Raw genomic sequence first — 20,000 nt, forward strand, 5'->3', positions numbered from 1 at the left:
CTGTAGACAAAACTCCATCTCCCAGAATAGGAAAGTTTTCAAAGTTATTAGATACTGACATAAGCCTTTCAAGACCCTTAAAACTACTCAGTATCAAGCATCTATTGTCAGCTGCTCTGTTAGTGTCTAGTGACACGTAATTCAGGGGGAAAAAAAGTACACAGGAAAAAAAAGTACTCCTAAAGGTGCTGAAGGGGTAAAGATGATATAACCCTTGGCTAAAACAATATATAATTTTTTTAAAAAGGCAGCTCCTTAATATGGCTGTTGGGAGCTAACTCTCCGTGGCATTTCTGTACCTCTTGTGTCAGCTGTTGCTCTGGATTATCTTTTCAAGGCTGTTTTACTATCGTAAACCGACTTGGAAAAACAGAGACAGTATCTCCTTCTGGAGCAGAGGGCAGATTTGTTTCCTGACGATAATGAAAGTTATATGTCCTTCCTGGGCAGATTTGCCAGCATCCCCGTTAGAAAACTGGGTGATTCCCAAGCTCACAGTTCCACAGCTTTGGTGCAAAGCCAGCATCCACCTGGGCCAGTATGCATCACCCCATAGGGCCTGAGGAGGTGGGGAAACCAATGCAAATACGAAGCCTAGGCTGTGGCTGTGCTCTGAGTGATGCAGTGCTGGGTCAGAAGCCACATCCTGAATGTGGCAGGCTAACCTGTCAGCTTGCAGATAAGGTAACAATCTCAGAGCCTCTAGCTCTTGACAATGACCATGCAGCAGACAGGAAAGGCCAAAAGTGGTTCCTAAGAATCCTGGGGCTCTGGATGTTTAAAAAAAAAAAAAAAAAGGCTTAAATTTACTCATGATACTGATAAACAAAGGGGTAATTAAATGAATAAGTGTATTTCTGCTTTTTAACAAGAAATTGCTGTATACTTTTTAATATAGCACTTCTTGTGTTCCCTCAATTAGCTGTTATTAAACTGATAGCTTGTCTTACAATAGAGAAGACATATTATCTGCATACCCCGCTTTCCAAAATAGATTTCTGTCCAGGATGCCAGAAAGTACAGAATCAAATCTAACAGCGAATCACAGAACCCTTACTAAGTAAGCTGGAATGGTGACAAGTTTTTTCCTCCTTTCAATTTCCTTCTAATTTTCTATTTCATTAACCTTACTGTATATATGTCTGTTTTCATAAGCTGCTCTAAAACACAGTAAGTACATAAGTCTCATTAATAAAAGAGGAAGCCTTTCAATTCATCAACAGAATGTAAGTGGGTTTTTTGGGGGGTGGGGTAGGGGGATGGTTACAGGATACTTGACCTAATGTCTCATGTGGGCCTTCCCCCAGGAGACACTGCCCAGCAAGTCGCACACGAGTCTGATGAAAGTTTTGTAAACAGGGAAATTGGGATCTATCCAGTCTTAGCAAAATAGTTTCCTTAGGAAGTACCCACCACATGAGTCACGGTCGTCCTCTGACAGGAGCACAGGGCACTGGCTTTCCGTGTTCACAACAAGAGGTGGCACAAGGTGGCCCCTTCAGCTTTCTCACCCCCAAACATTCCCTATCAGCCAGGGCTCTACTTTAAATAGGCAAAGGATCAATGACACTTACTTCACTGTCGCTTGGGTGTGCCCTGGGATTACAGGACAAGACAGGAAATACTTTGGCCCAAGAAGTGCTTCCGGTGTGCCCAAGCGGGCCAGGCACGAGTTGAGCTGGCGCCAGACAGCCAGGGCCCAGTCGACCGTCTTGCACACGGGGTCGCAGGGAGAGGGCACCTGACCCCTGAACTAGAGACAGGGAGGGGGAAGACGGGGGCTTGGTTTAGAGCAGTGCTTCTTGTCCTTTTGTTTCGAACACTCCAAAATTAAAAATATAAAAATTCAAACTGTACAACGAAACTGTAGCCAAATCTGATTTTACCTTCACTTGGGGTGGCTGGAAGAGGGCCAGGTAATAACATACTCTATGACGTGTGTTAGCACGAGATACAGATACAGATCTGCAGCTTATTACATGCAGTGAAAGGATTCAGACATGATAGTGCAGTAAGACACCTTGGATGAGGTGTCTTACTTGGATGAATTCTTAAACATCAATTCGGGAAGAAATCGTTTTTCACATGTGTATAGAATTCCTCACAAGGTCTTGCAAATAGCAGGTGTTCAAAAAAGGATTCTGAATAAATGAAATGAAAATTACATTAAATATTTTAATATTTTGGGTAAGTTATAAGATGGCATACCTGGATCTGTGGCATGTTCACCTTGTATTACTTCTAATTCCCCTAGAAGGAAGGCTCAGCTAAAATGATAACTTCATCAAAATGCTCTGACAGCATAAAGAAGTATGTTTTCAAATTTTAAAATGTGCAAATTTTAAGTAATACTGTATAACACACAGCTGAATGGGAGAATTATATCTTATAGTTGAATAGTTAATTATATCTTATAAAAGGTCCCTTTTTGGTAGTACAGAGGGGTCACAAAAGGACAAAGATTTATTTACCATGAGGAGAAATCTCTCAAATATTTAGAAGTCAGATACAGCAATTGACTCTGTATTTTATAAGAAAGCAGATTCACATAAATCTCTACTTTACCAAGGAATTATGATATTAAGACTGAGGATAATACATGAATGTTTTTATGTCCTACATGAAGGGATAGAATTTGGCCTAGAAAAAAATGAAAGAGTGGTTCAGTGATTCTAGCAGCTCCGTTAAAGTAACATCACTGTGTTACATGAGGCTTTGGGATCTGTTTATCATAGTTTCCCTTTTCTTCAAAAGAGGAACAATCATATTTCTCCCACTTTCTCTGATCCTCTTCCAGAGAGAATGAGATCATGTGCTACAATTAATAGCTGAATATTAATTTCCTACTAAATAAAGTATAACTATTTTTTATTAAATACTAGAAGCCTGGTATTGTCCAAAAAAGGTCTGCTTACTTATATCCCTGTGAGGAGCTGGAAGAAGAAATTTTGATCACGTGCCAGTGTGCTTCTAAGTGCCCCCAAGTATTTGGTTCCATCCTGCAGTTACAAGATTTCTGGCGTTTTGCAGGAGTCATTCATTCCCATTGTACTCCTACCCTGGAATCCGTTTTATTAACCTACTTGAAGTGATTCCTGATAAATGAAAGGCATTACCTCCCCTCCCCTTTCTATTCTTCACAGCACACCCCACTGGACCATTCGCAAACACAATGGAGGAAAGTGTAGAGCCTGAAGCTTGGAACTTTCCTTTCCAAATAAGTAAAATCAATCCTTTTCAAACTATGTTTACCAGAGAGCCAGAGGAGGGAAAAGGAGGTACACTTTACCAGGTAAGATGTACCTTTCAAGGAAAATTAGCATGGCCCCTGTGCAAGAAAGACACGCAAATTCGTGAAGCATTCCATGTTTGTCTCTTGGGCAAACCAGGGATTTTGATGTGTCAGTGTAGGTTCCTCCTTGATAAGAAAAGGCACCGTTCTGGTGATAATGGAGGAGGCTATGCATGTGTAGGGAGCAAGAGGTAGATGGGAAATCTCTGTACCCTCTTTTCAATTTTATTGTAAACCTAACACTGCTCTAAAAAAAAGTCTTTAAGAAAAAAAACTGGTATCTTTTGCAATTATTTAGGTGAATTTTTTGGCAATAAGATTTAAATATTAATAGTGATGAAGTTAATGGAAGTATCAATAATCTGAAAAGCTGTATACCTATGACTGTCTTTGCCTCACCTTTCTTCCTACTGGTTGAGGTCATATAATAGATGTGCTTTGGTCAAAAGAATATATTTACGACCAGGCAACTGACTTTAGCAGAGCTTGGGACAGAGGATTTCTGATTCAATTAGGAATTTCAGATATTAACGCAAATCACCACTAGCAGGCACTGTTCACTGAATTACCAAAGGCATTCCCATCCCACACTTCTCCCTCCACCCGCCTCCCATGGCCCCAACTCCACAACCGCACGTACGTTCACACACTCTAACATAACGGACACCGAATTTTGTTCAGGAACTTGGTGGAGAGCTTTGGCCTTGGGAAGGTAGTTCTAGCCAAGGTCTCTGGCGGAGAGGTGTGCATGAAACCAGTCTGGTGAATGAAACCATTCAGGGGAAATCTTCTTTCTGGGAGTTTCAGAAAAAGATTCCTTCCCCCTGATAATGAGGAGACAAAGGAAGCCGAAGTTCCCTCTCTGCACAGCATCCTGCTTCCTGCCTATGAACAAGTTTGTGTGAGGGCGTGATGCCCAAAGTCCTGCAATCCTGAAGGGAGGTCAAGAGACTCACCCAGACCTGGGACCTGACATCACAGAGGTGTGAATGGACATCATCAACACCTACTGCAAGGCATCTGGTTATGTAAGGGAAAAAAGCCTTCTGTGTGTGTGAAGCAGCTAGCAGTGGGGTGTTGTGTTACCTACAGCTTAAAATCCTGTGCTGATACAATGAAGATCCTGTCCTCCAAGTGTGGCCCAACTGTGCAGGATTAAGTGATAAAATCTTGCTAAATCGAGCTCTTTTATTTCAAGTCCACCCAGACACTCAGCTACTGGCCCAACTTATGAATATTAAATAGTGATATACTCGAGTTGGTCAGCACTGAATTAATTTTGTTATCTTGATAGAATACAGAATATTTTATTATTCTGAAAAATCACTAAAAGTGATTATTATTCTTGAAAATGTGTCAACAGATAGAGATTTCTAATTTTCTTCATATGACTTTTTAATAGCGCACTGTAACAAATATTAAAACTAGCTTGAGGGATGGATAATGAAGGCTCCAAGGAAGCAGTAGCTTTTCCTTAAGAAGAGTGATTAAATTTCTAATCTTGTTTCCCACAGCGTTTAGAACTTGGAGAGACTCCTCGAGAATAGTTAATAAAAAAAATAAAACCTATTTGTTTTTTAAAATACTTAATATAGTCCAGAAACTGCTATGGGTTTTACATGCATTATCCTATTTAACCCTTGCATATCCCCAAATTTTACTCGCTGGAAGCCACACAGTAAGTGGTACAGCTCAAGCCTGGGTCACCTGACACTAAAGGCCCCTCTCCCAGCAATAGGCTGTGCCTGTGGTTTGTTACCTTATTCACGACTTTCCTCCTTAGGAACCTCTGCAGCAGCCCCTGCATGGGCTCGCCATCCCACCGCAGCTGTACCCAGCGGAAATGCTGCTGCACCAGCAAGTCGGAGCCCTGGAGACAGGCCTTGGCAATGGTTCCCAACAAAAAGCAGTTCTCATGAAAGTAATAACATTCGGACGTTCTGTTTCCTGAAACAAACCAAAAGCAACAGTCCAACCTCAGCAAGCCACAGTAGGGGACAAGTTCAAATAAGTGAAAGAAAGACAACCATGAAGCATAACATGTGCTCTGGGAAACAGAAAGATTAGAAGGATCTCAAAGCAGCCTGCTTCTCAGCATGGTCTCTCTACCATCTTTACCTTTTTGGAAAGTACAGGGGCTTTCAGTGCTGCGATTTTCCAGAGGTCCCAGAAAGTCCCCCAGTAACTCAGACAATGAAGATTTTTCCAAATTCTCTAAGATGATGATGATTTTCTTGTTAGCAGGAGATTGTTTCACTGGGATCAGACATGCTGTGGTCAAAAAGGAAACTCAGTGATTAAAGATTTTACAAAAACTGGCAAAGATTTAAGTGTTAGCAAAGACGTGACACAATGGGAATGCTCTGACATTGCTGGGAGAGTACAGGATTCTGGAAAACAGTTTGGCATTACTGAATACAGTTGAAGATACACAGACACAATGATCCAACATTAGTTCCACAACAGATTCCAAATGGAATCAACTCGAATCTCTACCAACAATAGACTAGATAGTATATTCATACAATGGATATGAACATGAACAAATTACAGCTACAAGCAACTGCATGAAGACTTGTCACAAACGATATATTAAGAAACAAATCACAAAAGGCTACACACAATATGATGCCATCATTTGAAGTTCAAACAGGGGCAACACTAACCTTATAATTTAGGGATTCATAGATAGTAAAACTATTTTTAAAAAGGAAAGAAATGATTATCACAGAAGACCCTTGTGAACAGGGGTGGGGCACATGGGCCCATTCTGGAAGCTGAGAATGTTCTATTTTGTAACCTGGTCAGTGGTTAAATGACAATTTTATTTTAAATTATTCACTGATCTGTAAAAATAGGCAGTATGTATTTTATAGATGGATATTTCAGAATACAAAATGTTAAAATCCTTAAATGATCTTTAAATTACACATATATAAAATATTCATAAAATTGTGGAGACAGGACCTCAGAGACCAGCAGGTCCCTCCTACAGGCTCTTCCTGCTGAGGTGAGGACAAGAGGTAACAGGAGCCTCATCCAGGGCCAAGGCACAGAACACAAGGATAGTCTGAGATGAAGTGAGCAAAGCTCAGTGGTTGATGTCTTGAGAGAGGGGCGGAGAGGGAATAGCAGAGACAACTCAGAAGTTCCCACCGGAGAAGAGGCCATGCAGTGAATGGAGACAGAGGGCACATGAGCAGGAAAACACTTGAGGCAGGGGAGGTGGTGATGGGTTATGTTTCAGGCCTGAGTGATGAGTGAGGCATCGCTCTCGAGATGTCCAGCAGGGGCTGGGACAAAAGGATGGAGGCAGCAAGGGAGGATTCAGGCTGGAAATAAACGAGTTTATAGGACTGCAGGATGTCTCTTGGAAAGACACAAACTCATTCTCCTGAGTCCACAAGCAAGGACTGTATTGTCAGTGACTTAATTAACCCCACATTTAATGGACAGCTTGTGCCCTACACAAAAGGGGTGTGGGGTGCTGTTCATAACAGTTGGGTTGGGTTTCCACCTCATCTTTGTTCATCTTGGTCTCCTCTGAGGTACCAATCAGGGTCAAACAGACTGGGTTTTTTGGTGAAAAGCTTTGTCTTCAAGCTGATGGCCTCATATGTTCAATTTTTTCAGTAACATCTGCTTCTCCATCTGACCACTTAAGTTCAACAACCTAAAGCAAGTTGGTCCAAATGTAAATTTCATTTTAGTTGTGAAATAGCATGTCTAGTTCAAGTTATTTAACATGGTTTCAATTCTAAAATATTAACCAACCATAGAAACAGAAACTCATTACACCTTTGGGTTTGAAGGATTATTCAGCCTCTGATCAGGGTTCATGGAGACATAAGGTGGCCACTCACCCCATGTTATAGCTAGAGATTCCTTTCGGCCTATTGTTGGAAAGTCAGCCATTTGGATTCCCTTTGCCCCATGCTAATTCAAAGCCCTATTTCTGAAACTAATCTACCCCTTTTTTTCCCCTGATTCCAACTTTATAGGTATGTCAGCTCTGCCCCTCTCCAGAGGTCAGTAATCTTAATCAGACACTCATTTGGCTAGGCTCAGGGCTATAGTCCAGTTTTTCATACCCTTGTATTAAAAGTTCTGGATAGCTAGTTCTACAGCAAGACTCATTAACTTAAAAATAATTAACATATCACATTTATAGTTAAATCCAAACTCCTTTATATCTAAGGTGACCCCAAGTCCATAATCTCCTCTTTGGAGATGGAAGCAGCCCATCTTTTACACTGTCCACTTAAAACAAGGCTCTGCAGGGATGATGCTCTGAGTCCAGATGAGAAGCAAGGGACGGACCTCCAAAGAGCCTCCGGTAACGCAGGGTCCAAGGAAGAAACTCATTTATGTAGCCTTCAATTACATATGATTACAGTAATTCTATCTTTATTACTTCTGAAGTAGAACGTTCTCTCAGGAATCCTAAGTATTATTTTAAAATACCAATCTAGTGTTTAATTTTTTTTTTTTTTTACTACCACTGTCACATGTAATTTTAAAATGTATCTGTCTTGCTAACCTAACTCAATACCTTATACTGAGGAGAAATATGACCCAATTCTAATACATGTTCAGACCCTCCTTACCAAATAATGGAGCCATGTGATGTAATGGTCTCTCACAAAAGTCAATATGAGAAGGAAGATGTTATTTTAAAATAAACAAAACACCCACTGCTTGCATAAGGGCTACGCCATTCTTTCTGAACTGATCTTCTGTTCTACATTCTTTTCTTCACTGGCACCATTTTAGTCTCCATATAAGTTTTAGATTCTTTTTTTTTTTTTTTTTTTTTTTTTGCGTTACGCGGGCCTCTTACTGTTGTGGCCTCTCCCGTTCTGGAGCACAGGTTCCGGACGCGCAGGCTCAGCGGCCATGGCTCACGGGCCCAGCCACTCCGCGGCATGTGGGATCTTCCCAGACCGGGGCACGAACCCACGTCCCCGGCATCAGCAGGCAGACTCTCAACCACTGCGCCACCAGGGAAGCCCCAAGTTTTAGATTCTTAAAGCTAATTATTAAAAAACAAATCTGCTACTCTTCCTTCTTGTATTTTTTCACTCATACACGTCTTTTATTCATTCTCTGTGTCTCTTTTCACTGGCTTTCTTCTACAGAGTCGTAGAGAGGAACATATAAGGTAATGTATGTGCTATGCCCATTGGAAGATGAAAGTTCAACGTTCTAACCTCCAGCTGAATGTAAGTAGTTTAAACTTTTTTTTTTTTTTTTAAGAAAATAAAGTTAGAAACCAGGAATAAGTTTAGAACACCTTATGAATCAGTATATTCCTCACTTGGGAGTCATATGATTTGATCAGTTTACTTTCTTCGTAAAAAACAAAAACGCAAGACAGTAGCTGATACATAATCCCTGTCCTCTAATTATTCTAAAAGCTTCAGTGGAACAGCCTAGAAGCTCCTTTTCTCTGATCCAGACCTCAGCCTTCTCTACATTCTGTCCTTTTCCATCACCCTTTGACCAAAGAAAATTCCCTGCTAGGGGCTTTCTGCACTACAAAAGAAGTGACACCACACCATCGGTCCTTCCCTCTGGCTCACTTGTGATTCCCTGGCACTGCTCAGAAGCTTCTGGTGTCCCCATCTACTCAAAGTGTACGTTCTCCGTTCTCCATGATCTCTTCATTGGCCACCAGTCAGCAGCAGTGGGGCCTACTGCTATGAAAATGATGGTGACAGTGGATGGAGTTTTAGAAGACGAGGATGGACAGCAGCAAGGGGAAGATCCAAAGCCAGACGGTAACGCTCTTGACATAACATTCAGAGACCTTCAGCGCTTATTCTGGAGCCACTGGAGTATAACAGCAGGAAATTGTCATGAGCAGTTTTTTATTCTAGGGTGAGCCCTCTGGAAACCTGCAGAGGGCTTGTGGAAGGAGCGAAAGCAGAGGAAATAAGAAGGGTTAGTGATGAGGCCTCCACAGGCCCTTGAGCAAGAAATGATAGGTGGTAGGGGGACTGGAGAGCAGGAGGGGGAGATGAGATATAGGAAGCAGATTCAAAAGAACTCAGGACTGACCAGACGTGGGGAATAAGCCAAATGAGGGATCTATGATAAGCTCCACGTGCTAACTTGGATAACTGCCCTCAAGGCCTCAGCAGGTGAATCTTGTGTTTATATCTTACTTTTGTTATTAAAAAAAAGAAAGAGGGATTTCATACATATAAATTACTAAGCCCAATACAGAATAAAACTCCTTTACTATTTGGAGATGCTACACTATTTCCTACATAAGAGAGTAGAGTGGAGACTTTTTGGCCTCAGTCTGTCATTTGAAAACTTCCTTTTTTCAAATCCAATTCACTCTATTTTTATGCCCTATCATCAACTACTGTCTCAACACCTTCTGCACTCTCTAATCTTACTTCTCTCTACCTCCACTGTTAGCAAGTTCTTCCACTTGCTGACAACTAAATATGATTAACATTCGCTTTTTCTCTGCGTATGCTACTTCTTGTATCAGGTTCATGCACTCATTCAACAATTATTGGCAATCAGTGTACAAGGCGGAATGGAAGAATAAGCTACATTACTAGCCTTCAAGGAGCTCATAACATGTGTGTGGACCAACACAAAAGCCCAAATAATACCCTCACCGCCTTGAACTATAGTTAGGTGGGGCACAGGGGTAAACAAAGCCTACTGCAGTTCACCAGAGGTAGTTGGCATACCTGGAGGGCTCCGACAAGCCTTCATTTGGGGGTGTCCTCAGAGTATTTAAACAGGGGCTTCCATGTCTATTTTAACCAGGCCTGTACCACACAGTACTTTACATAGTACCTGCCATGCAGTAGTTATGGGTGTGTGTGTGGGGGGGGGCAGTTTGTCTGCTTATTCTAGATGAAATTTTAGAGTAATTCTAGATGAACACTGCAGCATAAACAAAGACATGGAGAGTAGGAAAGCAAAGGACATGTGAGGAAGAAATACTGTATTCTGCTGGAGCTTAGATGCCTATTTTTAAAAAGGGTCAGATATTCCAAAGAAGATATACAAATGACCAATAGGTACAGGAAAACAGGTTCAACGTCACTAACGATCAGGGAAATGTAAATCAAAACCACAACGAAATATCACTTCATAACTGTTAGAATGGCTATCATCAATAAGAGTTAACAAATGTTAGTGGGGATGTGTAGAAAAGGGAACCCTTTCACATTGTTGGTGGGAATATAAATTGGTGCAGCCACTACGAAAAACAGTACGGAGGGTCCTCAAGAAAACAAAAAATAGAACTACCATATGATCCAGCAATCCCACTTCTGGGTATATATCTCAAGCAAATGAAATCAGGATCTTGAAGAGATTATCCACACACCTGTGTTCACTGCAACATAATTCACAAGAGCAAAATACGGAAACAATCTAACTATCCATCAAGAGATGAATGGATAAAGAAAATGTGGCATACATATACAATGTAATGTCATTCAGCCATGAGAAGAAAGGAAATCCTGCCACTTGCAACAACATGGCTGGACCTTGAGGGCATTAGGTTAAGTGAGGTAAGTCAGACAGAGAAGGACAAATACTGCATGATATCACTTGTACGTAGGATCTAAAAAGGCCAAACTGATGAAACAAGAGTAGAATGGTGGTTGTCAGGGGCTGGAGGGTGAGGGAAATGAGATGTCAGTCACAGGGTACAAACTTTCAGCTGTAAGTCGAATAAGTTTCAGGGGTTAATACTGTATCTGTTGTATACTTGAAAGTTGCTAACAGTAAATATTAAATGTTCTCACTGTAAGAAAGGAATGGTAATTATGTGACGTGATGGAGATGTTAGCTAATGCTACCGTGGTAACCACTTTGCAATATAAAAGTGTATCAAATCAACAAATTGGGGCTTCCCTGGTGGCGCAGTGGTTGAGAGTCCGCCTGCCGATGCAGGGGACACGGGTTCGTGCCCCGGTCCGGGAAGATCCCACATGCCGCGGAGCGGCCGGGCCCATGAGCCATGGCTGCTGAGCCTGCATGTCCGGAGCCTGTGCTCCGCAACGGGAGAGGCCACAACAGTGAGAGGCCCGTGTACCGAAAAAAAAAAAAAAAAAATCAACGAATTGTATACCTTGAACTTACTCTATGTTGTATCTCAATTATACCTCAAAAAATTAAATTAAATTAAAAAGAGTCCGATAAGCAAATTAAGCGGATCAGTGTCCTAGAATGGAAGACCCTGAATGGGACTGACGTAGTTCAGTGGGTGACTGGGGCATGTGGGAGTCAAGAATCACAGAGTGCTTTTAATCAGGTGTCTGGTGGTCTGTGAAGGATGTTCAGGGAGCACAAGAGGTAGACGGAGCAGCCACTTACAGGAAAGTAGACAAAATATAGTAAAAGGAGGCATAAAGGCACACTGAGATCCATCTGGAAGGACATGACCATGGACTGGCTGTGGGACAGGAGTGAGGGGTCCATGACTCAGAGGACCTGGGGGTTCTAGACGGTCCTAACATGGCTTAAAAATTAAGACAGTTGAAAATATTGAAACATTGAAAGAAAAACCTCCCAAATTTTCACTTAAGAACCAGGATGTCTGGCTTCTTCCAAGTCACAAGACCTCACGTCACTGAGTCTACACTCAGCTGCTCGCAGCTGGGAGCTGCTGCCCTCGTGGCAATGGAGACAGGCTTCCCCTCCCCTCCAGCCCCAACCAGCCTGCTTCACCCCTTAATGTGGCTTTTTGGCACCCGTGGGCATTTAGGTTTTCAATTCTGCCAGGGGGACCTGAGTTCCAACTGTGGGGTGCCAAGAGACTCACCAAACTGAGAAATTAGGAAGAAGAGTTCTTTCTAAGAAGATGCTCCCCAAGGATTTAGAAATGCTGAGTTGGTCACCTTCGCATCCTTCTTGACCTAATTCACTGCTCTCAGATTTTTCTTTTTCTAGCTCTCTAAGTTTAGAGCAGCATTCAGTCTAATTGCTATCTACTCTGATAGGGTGAGAGAACAATATTTTAACTTCTTACTCTGAAATGAAGCAAGACTGAATGCTGAAAACCATAGGGGGCTTTTGTTATAAAACTAAGGGGAGAAAAAAAAATTGGGGCAGGTGAGTTTTTGAGGAGCAGCGGTGGGCAGTGACTCGGGTCCAGCTGAGAAGCCGGAATGCCTAGTTTGAGTCCTACTGTGCTGCATCCTCACTGCAGGATCCACTGTGTCCTCACTGCAGCGTACTTAACCGCTTGTCTCAAGTGTTTATAAATCAGGGTGTTTACAGAGTCAAAGCTTAATAGACATTAGCTATTGTTAGTATCATCATCAGAGAAAACAGCTTTTCTCTGTAGCTTACTCTCACTAGTTTCTGACCAAAGACTGACCTGAGTACTAGAACAACATTCAGATTCTGGTGGGATTTTCTTGTCCTCAAAATGTGCTTCTAGGCTTGTGGAGTCCTCAGTTCCCCTCTAAACCTGCCTCTTAATTTTATTTCTTGACTTAGGAACTCCTGGTAATTTCCTTCTTCCTCAACCTGGTCACCAGCTGTCCCAGCCACAAGGTATCTCCCTTGATCACAGCTCCAAAGATAAGAATCACCCCCTCCCTAAAAAAGAGACCTGAATTCACATTTCAACTCACCCTTCACCCAGCTCACAGCTCCCTCCTTCACCCGCTCCCCAGGGTCCCTGTGGTTTTGAGCCTCTGGAGACCAGAGGTTAGTCCATTTCAGTTTTACTTCACTAGTCATGCTATATACTGTGCAGAGTTACACTAACTCCACCTGTGCTGAAGCTTGGGGTGTTACGCTCTGGAGCCTAAGATAGAAAATTTATGAAAACTTTTATTAATAAACATGTTTAATCACGGTTCTGCCACTATGTAGTTGTGGTAAGTTACTGAAACTCTCTACGCCTGTTTTCCTCACCTTTGAAATGGAGATAATACCAACTTGCATAGGGCTGTTGTGGAGATTAAATGAGTGAATTCATGCGTGTCATGTGTTCAGCGAAGTGCCAGCCAATGGCATACTAAGAATGACGTGGAGAAAGAAGTGCACCCCAGGTGCAGCAATAGGGGTGCTTTCGTTGCAGAGAATTTATGAATAATAATAACATTTATTAAAAACCTATCCCCTTATTATCACCGTGCAATTCTAAACTGCACCAATAACGCAATGCTTAGTTCTGCTAAGGCAGACTGCTCCCACCACCCCCTCCCCTGGTATCCTCTAGTGCCAGTTATGTAGTAAGCTCCCAACAGATAATTTATAAACAAAAGAAGAAAAATATAGGATGTGCAATAGATGCAATGGTATGTACATGAAAATAATTTTTTGCAAGTGCTCACCCGGGTTCCCAGTTTTCATCCCGCAGCTGCTCCATAACTGAAAAGCCACCTTAAATTGATCCCCAAGCAACAACATTTATTTCCATATAAAGGCTTACTTGAAGGGCATGCCTTTCGGTTATCACAATTCAGTTTGTGGAGATGGTCTTACCGCTACTGATGAACAGATCTACTAGCTGGTCCTTGGAGAAACCAGTATCCACTTCAGCTCTCACTATTTCGCAGGGGAATCCTGCAGCCATTTGTCTGTGCTGTGATAAGAGAGTGATTAGTTCTATACGCTTTTGTGTTTTCAAAGAAAAGGAGAGGGTACGTGAGTGATCCATACCTTCATGCAGAGTGCAAGCTGATGGGCTATGTAGTCTTGCAAGCTTCCTTCTGGGCCGTGGAAAATGACATTATGATATTGCTCGACCTATGAACAAAACAAGAAGAAACCTTAGGTAAAAATGCTATGAAGAGAAAAAAGGGGTACACAAGTGTAGAATTTCCTTTCTGATTGTCACCAGCCTTTCAAAAGATTAAAAATATTATTTTAGGGCTTCCCTGGTGGCGCAGTGGTTGAGAGTCCGCCTGCCAATGCAGGGGACATGGGTTCATGCCCCGGTCCGGGAAGATCCCACATGACGTGGAGCGGCTGGGCCCGTGAGCCATAGCTGCTGAGCCTGCGCATCCAGAGCCTGTGCTCCGCAACGGGAGAGGCCACAACAGTGAGAGGCCCGCGTACCGCAAAAAAAAAAAAAAAAATTATTTTAGGGATTAGCTTCATTCACTGGGCATGTGAAGTCTTTCATTTTAATGTGAAACACTGGCAAACATATTATTTATATAGTATTTTACCTTTTATATAGTACTTACATATTTATAGCAAGAGATAGCATTTTTTTAAAGAGCATACTTCTTCTCCCTCCATTTTCTACACTGAGGTTTAGTATATTAGCTGGGAACACAATTCCTAGCATGTTTTTGTCCCTTGCAGATGTTCCATAATTTTTTTTCTTTATTATCCCTTACAGATGCTCTTTAGTTTGAATTTTCCCAATGCATATTTTACTTTTCAGAGGTTAAAATAGCAATGATTGTTTTTCAGGAAATTTTGGAAAATACAAAGAAAAATAAAGAAGCAGAATAGAAATCACTGAAGCAACCACTGTAAATATTTTTATGTTTCCTTCCAGCTTTTTCCTCTGCATAGTTGATGCGTGTGTATTTGGTTTTTTTCTTTTAAAGAGACAGCCTTTATTTTAAGGATTTTTACACTGAAGACTTCAAAAAGTGGCAGGTTTTTAGAACTTATTGACCTGTATTTAAAAGGAACTGTTGACAAAGGTTTGCCAGAAATAATCTGAACAAGCGGGAAAATACAGTTAATACTACTGAAACCTACTAAAATAACTCCAGGACATATGGTTTATCCAACATAAAGATACCTCTAAATGCTGTCAGTGATATGAAACTGACTGCTTCTTTTCTAAATACACAGTGGTATAATTAACAATATTCAATCACTTCTGTTCTTTCCTGAATATATAAAAATTAAAATACCAATTAAAAAACTAATACATTCTTCTCTTTCAATGTTTCTTACAGATACAATTTCAATATTGTCATTCAATAGTGGTGTGGTTTAAGAGATTTTTCATTCACAAGTCAAACAACGATCCACCCAAAGGGAACTGATAGTCTATAGGCTCATAGTGCAAATGAAGAGCTCGGGAATGCAGCAACTGACCTTTCTAAAATACAAAACGGATGAAATTCTTAGAAGATACATGTAACAAGCTCTACTAAGCAGCTGGCCACAGAACTAGAACATCTGATAATTTTCCTGGTGATTCACTGGGACTCCAGATGTTTCCAAACTCAACTTGAACTCTCATCTTAGGCTTCGTATTTTCCTTTTCCAGTTTCGCTAATGACACAAACACGATTCAAATCCTTGAAGTAGTCATTATAGTCAAGGGCATATCCTACAACAAACCTGTCTGGAATTTCAAATCCAACAAAGTCTGGTCTACATGCAACACTTTGAGGGGTCCTTTTAACAGGCAAGCTTGCAACCTTGAGCATCTTTGGATTATGCTGCTTGACCAAGGAAAGCAAGGTTTGCACTGTTCTGCCAGTGTCAATTATACCTTCAACAATCAAGACATTCTTTCCAGTTAAAGTTGAGAGATCATCTCCACCAATTACTTTTATGTCACCTGTTGACTGGTCATCACAGTAGCTCTTCAGTCTACTAAAATCTACAGTCATAGGTATAGATCTGTCACTATTTCTCTTCAGTGCTTTGATGTAATCCAGCAGGTCAGCAAAGAATTTATAGCCCCGCTTGAGCACAGAGGGCCACGATGTGATGGCCTCCCATCTCCTTCATCACATCTCGAGCCAGCCATTCGTTCCTGTCCATAATTAGTCCATGAAGAATAAACACCTTTTCCAAATCCTCAGCATAAACGATTAGGTATACCATATACATCTAGGTCATAACCTGGCTCATCATCATTAACCACGACGCTGGGGCTGCGGGCTGCCATAACGGAGCCAGCTGGCGCGGGCTGAGGGCAGTATGGGGAGAAGCCAGCGGGGCCGAGCAGAAGGCGGGGCCGCCCAGGAAAGCAGAGTGCTGCGCCCGAGTGCTCTTCGCCACCGCCGCCGCTCAAAGCGCAGGCGCCTGTATTTGATTTTTAAGAAGGATACAGTGGTGTAATCTTCTTACAGCTATTGTATATCAGAGGATACCTTTGTGTTGACTTTTTGCATAAAAGACATCTTCGTGAGTATTCAATTCTTGAATCAACTATGTGATCCCATTCTTCAAAGCACTGAATTCCAGAAATCTAGGTAGAGAATGACTGATACTTTTACTTTGTAAAAATGAAAATCTCTTGCCTGGAAGCCTATAGGGTCTAAAACACATCTTTATCCTCATGTATAAGGATATCTCGCCTAAGAACATGTGGAGATGTAGTGGGTGCTGGGACAGAAAGCCATGACCTTTTATGTATGTCAAGGGCCGTGACGTTTGGAGTAAAATGTGGAGGGGAGGTCATGATCCCAGGGCTGAGTTCCCACTCCCAGCCCACATGCTGGGGAGAAGCTTTCTTCTTGGAAAGGTCTTGCAGAAAAGCACCTGTGTAGGCGTAGCACCTAACTAACCAGTACAGTTGACGAAGCTCATATGTGAGGATTGAGCCACCCATACTTAGAGAAGTGTTAGACACAACAGGGTCTGTTCTCTCTTTATAATTTGTAGTAGGACAATGTAAGAACATGTATATCTTTGTGCTATTGTTGCTCTGCTGTGCTCTGATGAGTTTGTCCCTTTTACATAACAGGGGAAGGGCACATCCTTGAGGATAGCCAGAGTAGACTTCTACGAAGACAGTGACTATGCCCCTGGATCCTTACAGGAAAAGGCAGATTCTGAGATATGAAAGGAAGGCTTGAGGGAAAGCCCTTAGCATGGAAGGAAGAGGGAACTCCTTCCTTACCTGGGGACTTTAAGACCTGAGCTTTGGCATCCCAGGAGACCATGACATAAACTTAGAGGAACTCCTAGAAAATGGAAGAAAAGTAGTCTTGACCACTGGGTGTCTGAAAATGAGCTAAGGAGGGAAGTGATTCTTAAAGGGGTCCCTTGATGTTGCACTTGGGACTGGGTTTTAGGCTCTGAAAGACAATTTATCTGGTAGCCACAACTGATTTTCTCTGAGTTTAAATATTACTCCACCATTGCTAAGCCTTCCATAAAAAAGGGAAGAGCTGGATTCACACTGTGGGTAGGGCACCAACACGGAGAGTCGTGACTGGAAGACACAGGACAGTGGCTGTAGCTGCCTGAGGAACATCAGGATCCTAAAGCCACAGGATGAACTCAGCAGTGGCTGGCCTGGGCTGTTTTCTGTGGTACTCAGAATCTGTGAGCCAAGCAATGGTAGAGATGCCGGCCAGGACCAAGACTGGGACAGGGCCTCTTCCAGAGACATGGGAGAGATAGTAACCTAAAAAGTTCAGTTGAGGTTCTGCTTCTTAGACAGTGAGGCCATAGAGCCATAAGACTTCAGGGGTAAGTTATTATTAAAGAAGAATTGTTAAAGAATAATATGTTCTCATTTGTACCTATGTGATGGGGAAGCTTGGGGATACACAGATTATACTTTTCATTAAAAAATGTTGCCCAGGGCTTCCCTGGTGGCGCAGTGGTTGAGAGTCCGCCTGCCGATGTAGGGGACACAGGTTCGTGCCCCGGTCCAGGAAAATCCCACATGCTGTGGAGCGGCTGGGCCCATGAGCCATGGCTGCTGAGCCTGCGTGTCCAGAGCCTGTGCTCCGCAACAGGAGAGGCCACAACAGTGAGAGGCCCGCGTACCACAAAAAAAAAAAAAAAAAGTTGCCCAGATTTATATAGTTAGGGCCTCTTTCTCCCAATTTTAAATGCAATATGGTAAATCCTTCTGATATGCACAAACTTTTTTGGCTTGGGAAATTTTTCTTCCATTATGTTTTTGTTAATTTCTCCTCTTCTAGTTCTAATTCTAAGGAACAACTACAAGGCTTAAGTTCCCTTGCTGTTCTCTGTAAAGACACCTGTCCCCTTATCTCTTCATTTCTCTCTCTCTGTCCTTCTCTTCTGCCTTCTGGGAGTGAACTCCTCACGTTAGTCTTTCATAGCCCTGAATGGAACATTCATTTACCATCTCACTTTTGCTCTCTGTGATCTCAAGGGCAATTTTAATGATGCCATTTGCATTTTTAGTTGTTCTTATAGTTCCTTGCTTCATCCATCTCCTTTCCAACTTTATTCCTTTTAATCTTAGCGGGCACTCTATCATGGCTTTCTTGCCCTGCTTTCATAGTCTATCCCCTTGCATTCTCTAGAGAATGAACATAATTTTCCAAACTCCTTTGTTCTGTATTTTTAAGCTGTGTTCTTCTGAGTTTTCAGAAGGATAACTCTGTTCTGTTCTGCAGTATTCTTCCGTAGGTATAATGTTAACTTGCCATTGGTATTCATATACTGTGAAACCACAGGAAGAATTCTGCAGTGAAGCAGGATGTGTGGACCATCACTGATTTTACTCGCTGTCCACTGATTTTCCAGCTGAACTCCTGCCTTAGGTCACTGGACAAATGGCGGGCTGGTGTCTATAATTTCTAGTTAAACTCCAGCATCCAGCACTGGCTGCAGTGGACTGAACTTCTGCTGTCCACCTTGGCGGACAAATGCATGAGATGAACTGCAGTACAGGAAGCAGGATGCTCTTGTACCCATCCCACCAAGAGTGCTGATATAATATACTTCCTGGATGCAGCAGTGTCTCACCAAAGCCCACCGACTTCCTGCTCAGGGATTTCTCGGATCCAAACTCTGAATGGCTGTGGAAGGACCTGTGTTGACAGGGGGTGGAGGATAATATCATGGTGCAGCAAAAAGCAGAGGCAGTAAAGGAAACATGCCCAATTTTCTAACTGCTGTAAATCTTGCTTTTTTGAATCATTAGTAAGATGGTAAGAGAAAGATAAAAGGGGTTTCCTAATAAATCTCAGGTAGGTCTCAAATAAAGTAAACCCAACACTCTCTTGCGCCTAAAGTTAGTGAAATTTTTTTCTAGATTCTTGACAAAGGAAGACCTCAGTTCTATTTTTCTCTGTTATTGTGAAGTTTTATCACTTTTAAAAAGTACTTTAGGACTTCCCTGGTGGTGCAGTGGTTGAGAGTCCGCCTGTCGATGCAGGGGACACGGGTTCGTGCCCCGGTCTGGGAAGATCCCACTGCCGCAGAGCGGCTGGGCCCGTGAGCCATGGCCGCTGAGCCTGCGTGTTCGGAGCCTATGCTGCGTGGCGGGAGAGGCCACAAACGTGAGAGGCCCGCATACCGCAAAAAAAAAAAAAAAACAAAACGTACTTTAGTGGGAAATTGTGTGTTAGGTACTTGCCAGGTGCAATTTTAAACCAGAAATCTTGAGCTCTCCAAATTAATCCCAAACTGCTATGACTTATAGTGTAGAAATTCGCTCACAAGGAATGGACTGTTTCACACCAGTGGAACAGGATACAGCTTTTCAAGATTTACTGAATATTCTAGCCCTGAGATTTTCAACTAGCACTGCTATTTAATACTGTCTCACTTTTGAAAACACGAGTGCTCTTTATAGCCATCGTGTCAAACTGCCTACATTTTCTTAAGATTGATTCTGAAATCATATAACAGCAAGAGACCCAACCTCATAGATAAGCTGTCTTCAATTCCAACCTCATTTTTTCTCAGATTGTTGGTTCTTAGGGACAGGTAACATTCCATTTAAAATTTCACTGAAAGGCCATTCACTAGCAATAAGCATTTCTGTTCACACACTCTATTATCCTTTCTGGAATAA

The 20,000-nt window shown here is 42.1% G+C and overlaps 1 protein-coding gene, 1 non-coding gene and 1 pseudogene across 3 annotated transcripts in view; 1 reads left to right on the forward strand and 2 right to left on the reverse strand.

The window, feature by feature from the left end:
* The window catches only part of CTTNBP2 (cortactin binding protein 2), a 155,329-nt gene that overhangs the window by 11,267 nt on the left and 124,062 nt on the right, over positions 1-20,000 (reverse strand). For both annotated transcript variants that reach the window (XM_033863179.2, XM_073809867.1), the window contains 5 exons: positions 13,949-14,035; positions 13,772-13,871; positions 5,411-5,563; positions 5,052-5,239; positions 1,575-1,753 (listed from right to left, as the gene is read on the reverse strand). In XM_033863179.2, the coding sequence (XP_033719070.2) occupies positions 1,575-1,753; positions 5,052-5,239; positions 5,411-5,563; positions 13,772-13,871; positions 13,949-14,035 (707 nt within the window). The remainder of the gene's footprint in view (positions 1-1,574; positions 1,754-5,051; positions 5,240-5,410; positions 5,564-13,771; positions 13,872-13,948; positions 14,036-20,000) is intronic.
* LOC117313714 (U6 spliceosomal RNA) lies at positions 3,272-3,373 on the forward strand. Its single transcript, XR_004528293.1, has one exon. It is a non-coding gene; the product is annotated as a U6 spliceosomal RNA (small nuclear RNA).
* On the reverse strand, positions 15,468-16,157 carry LOC101339817 (hypoxanthine-guanine phosphoribosyltransferase pseudogene; annotated as a pseudogene).

Source organism: Tursiops truncatus, chromosome 9 (genome assembly GCF_011762595.2).
Source record: "Tursiops truncatus isolate mTurTru1 chromosome 9, mTurTru1.mat.Y, whole genome shotgun sequence".
Taxonomy (NCBI): domain Eukaryota; kingdom Metazoa; phylum Chordata; class Mammalia; order Artiodactyla; family Delphinidae; genus Tursiops; species Tursiops truncatus.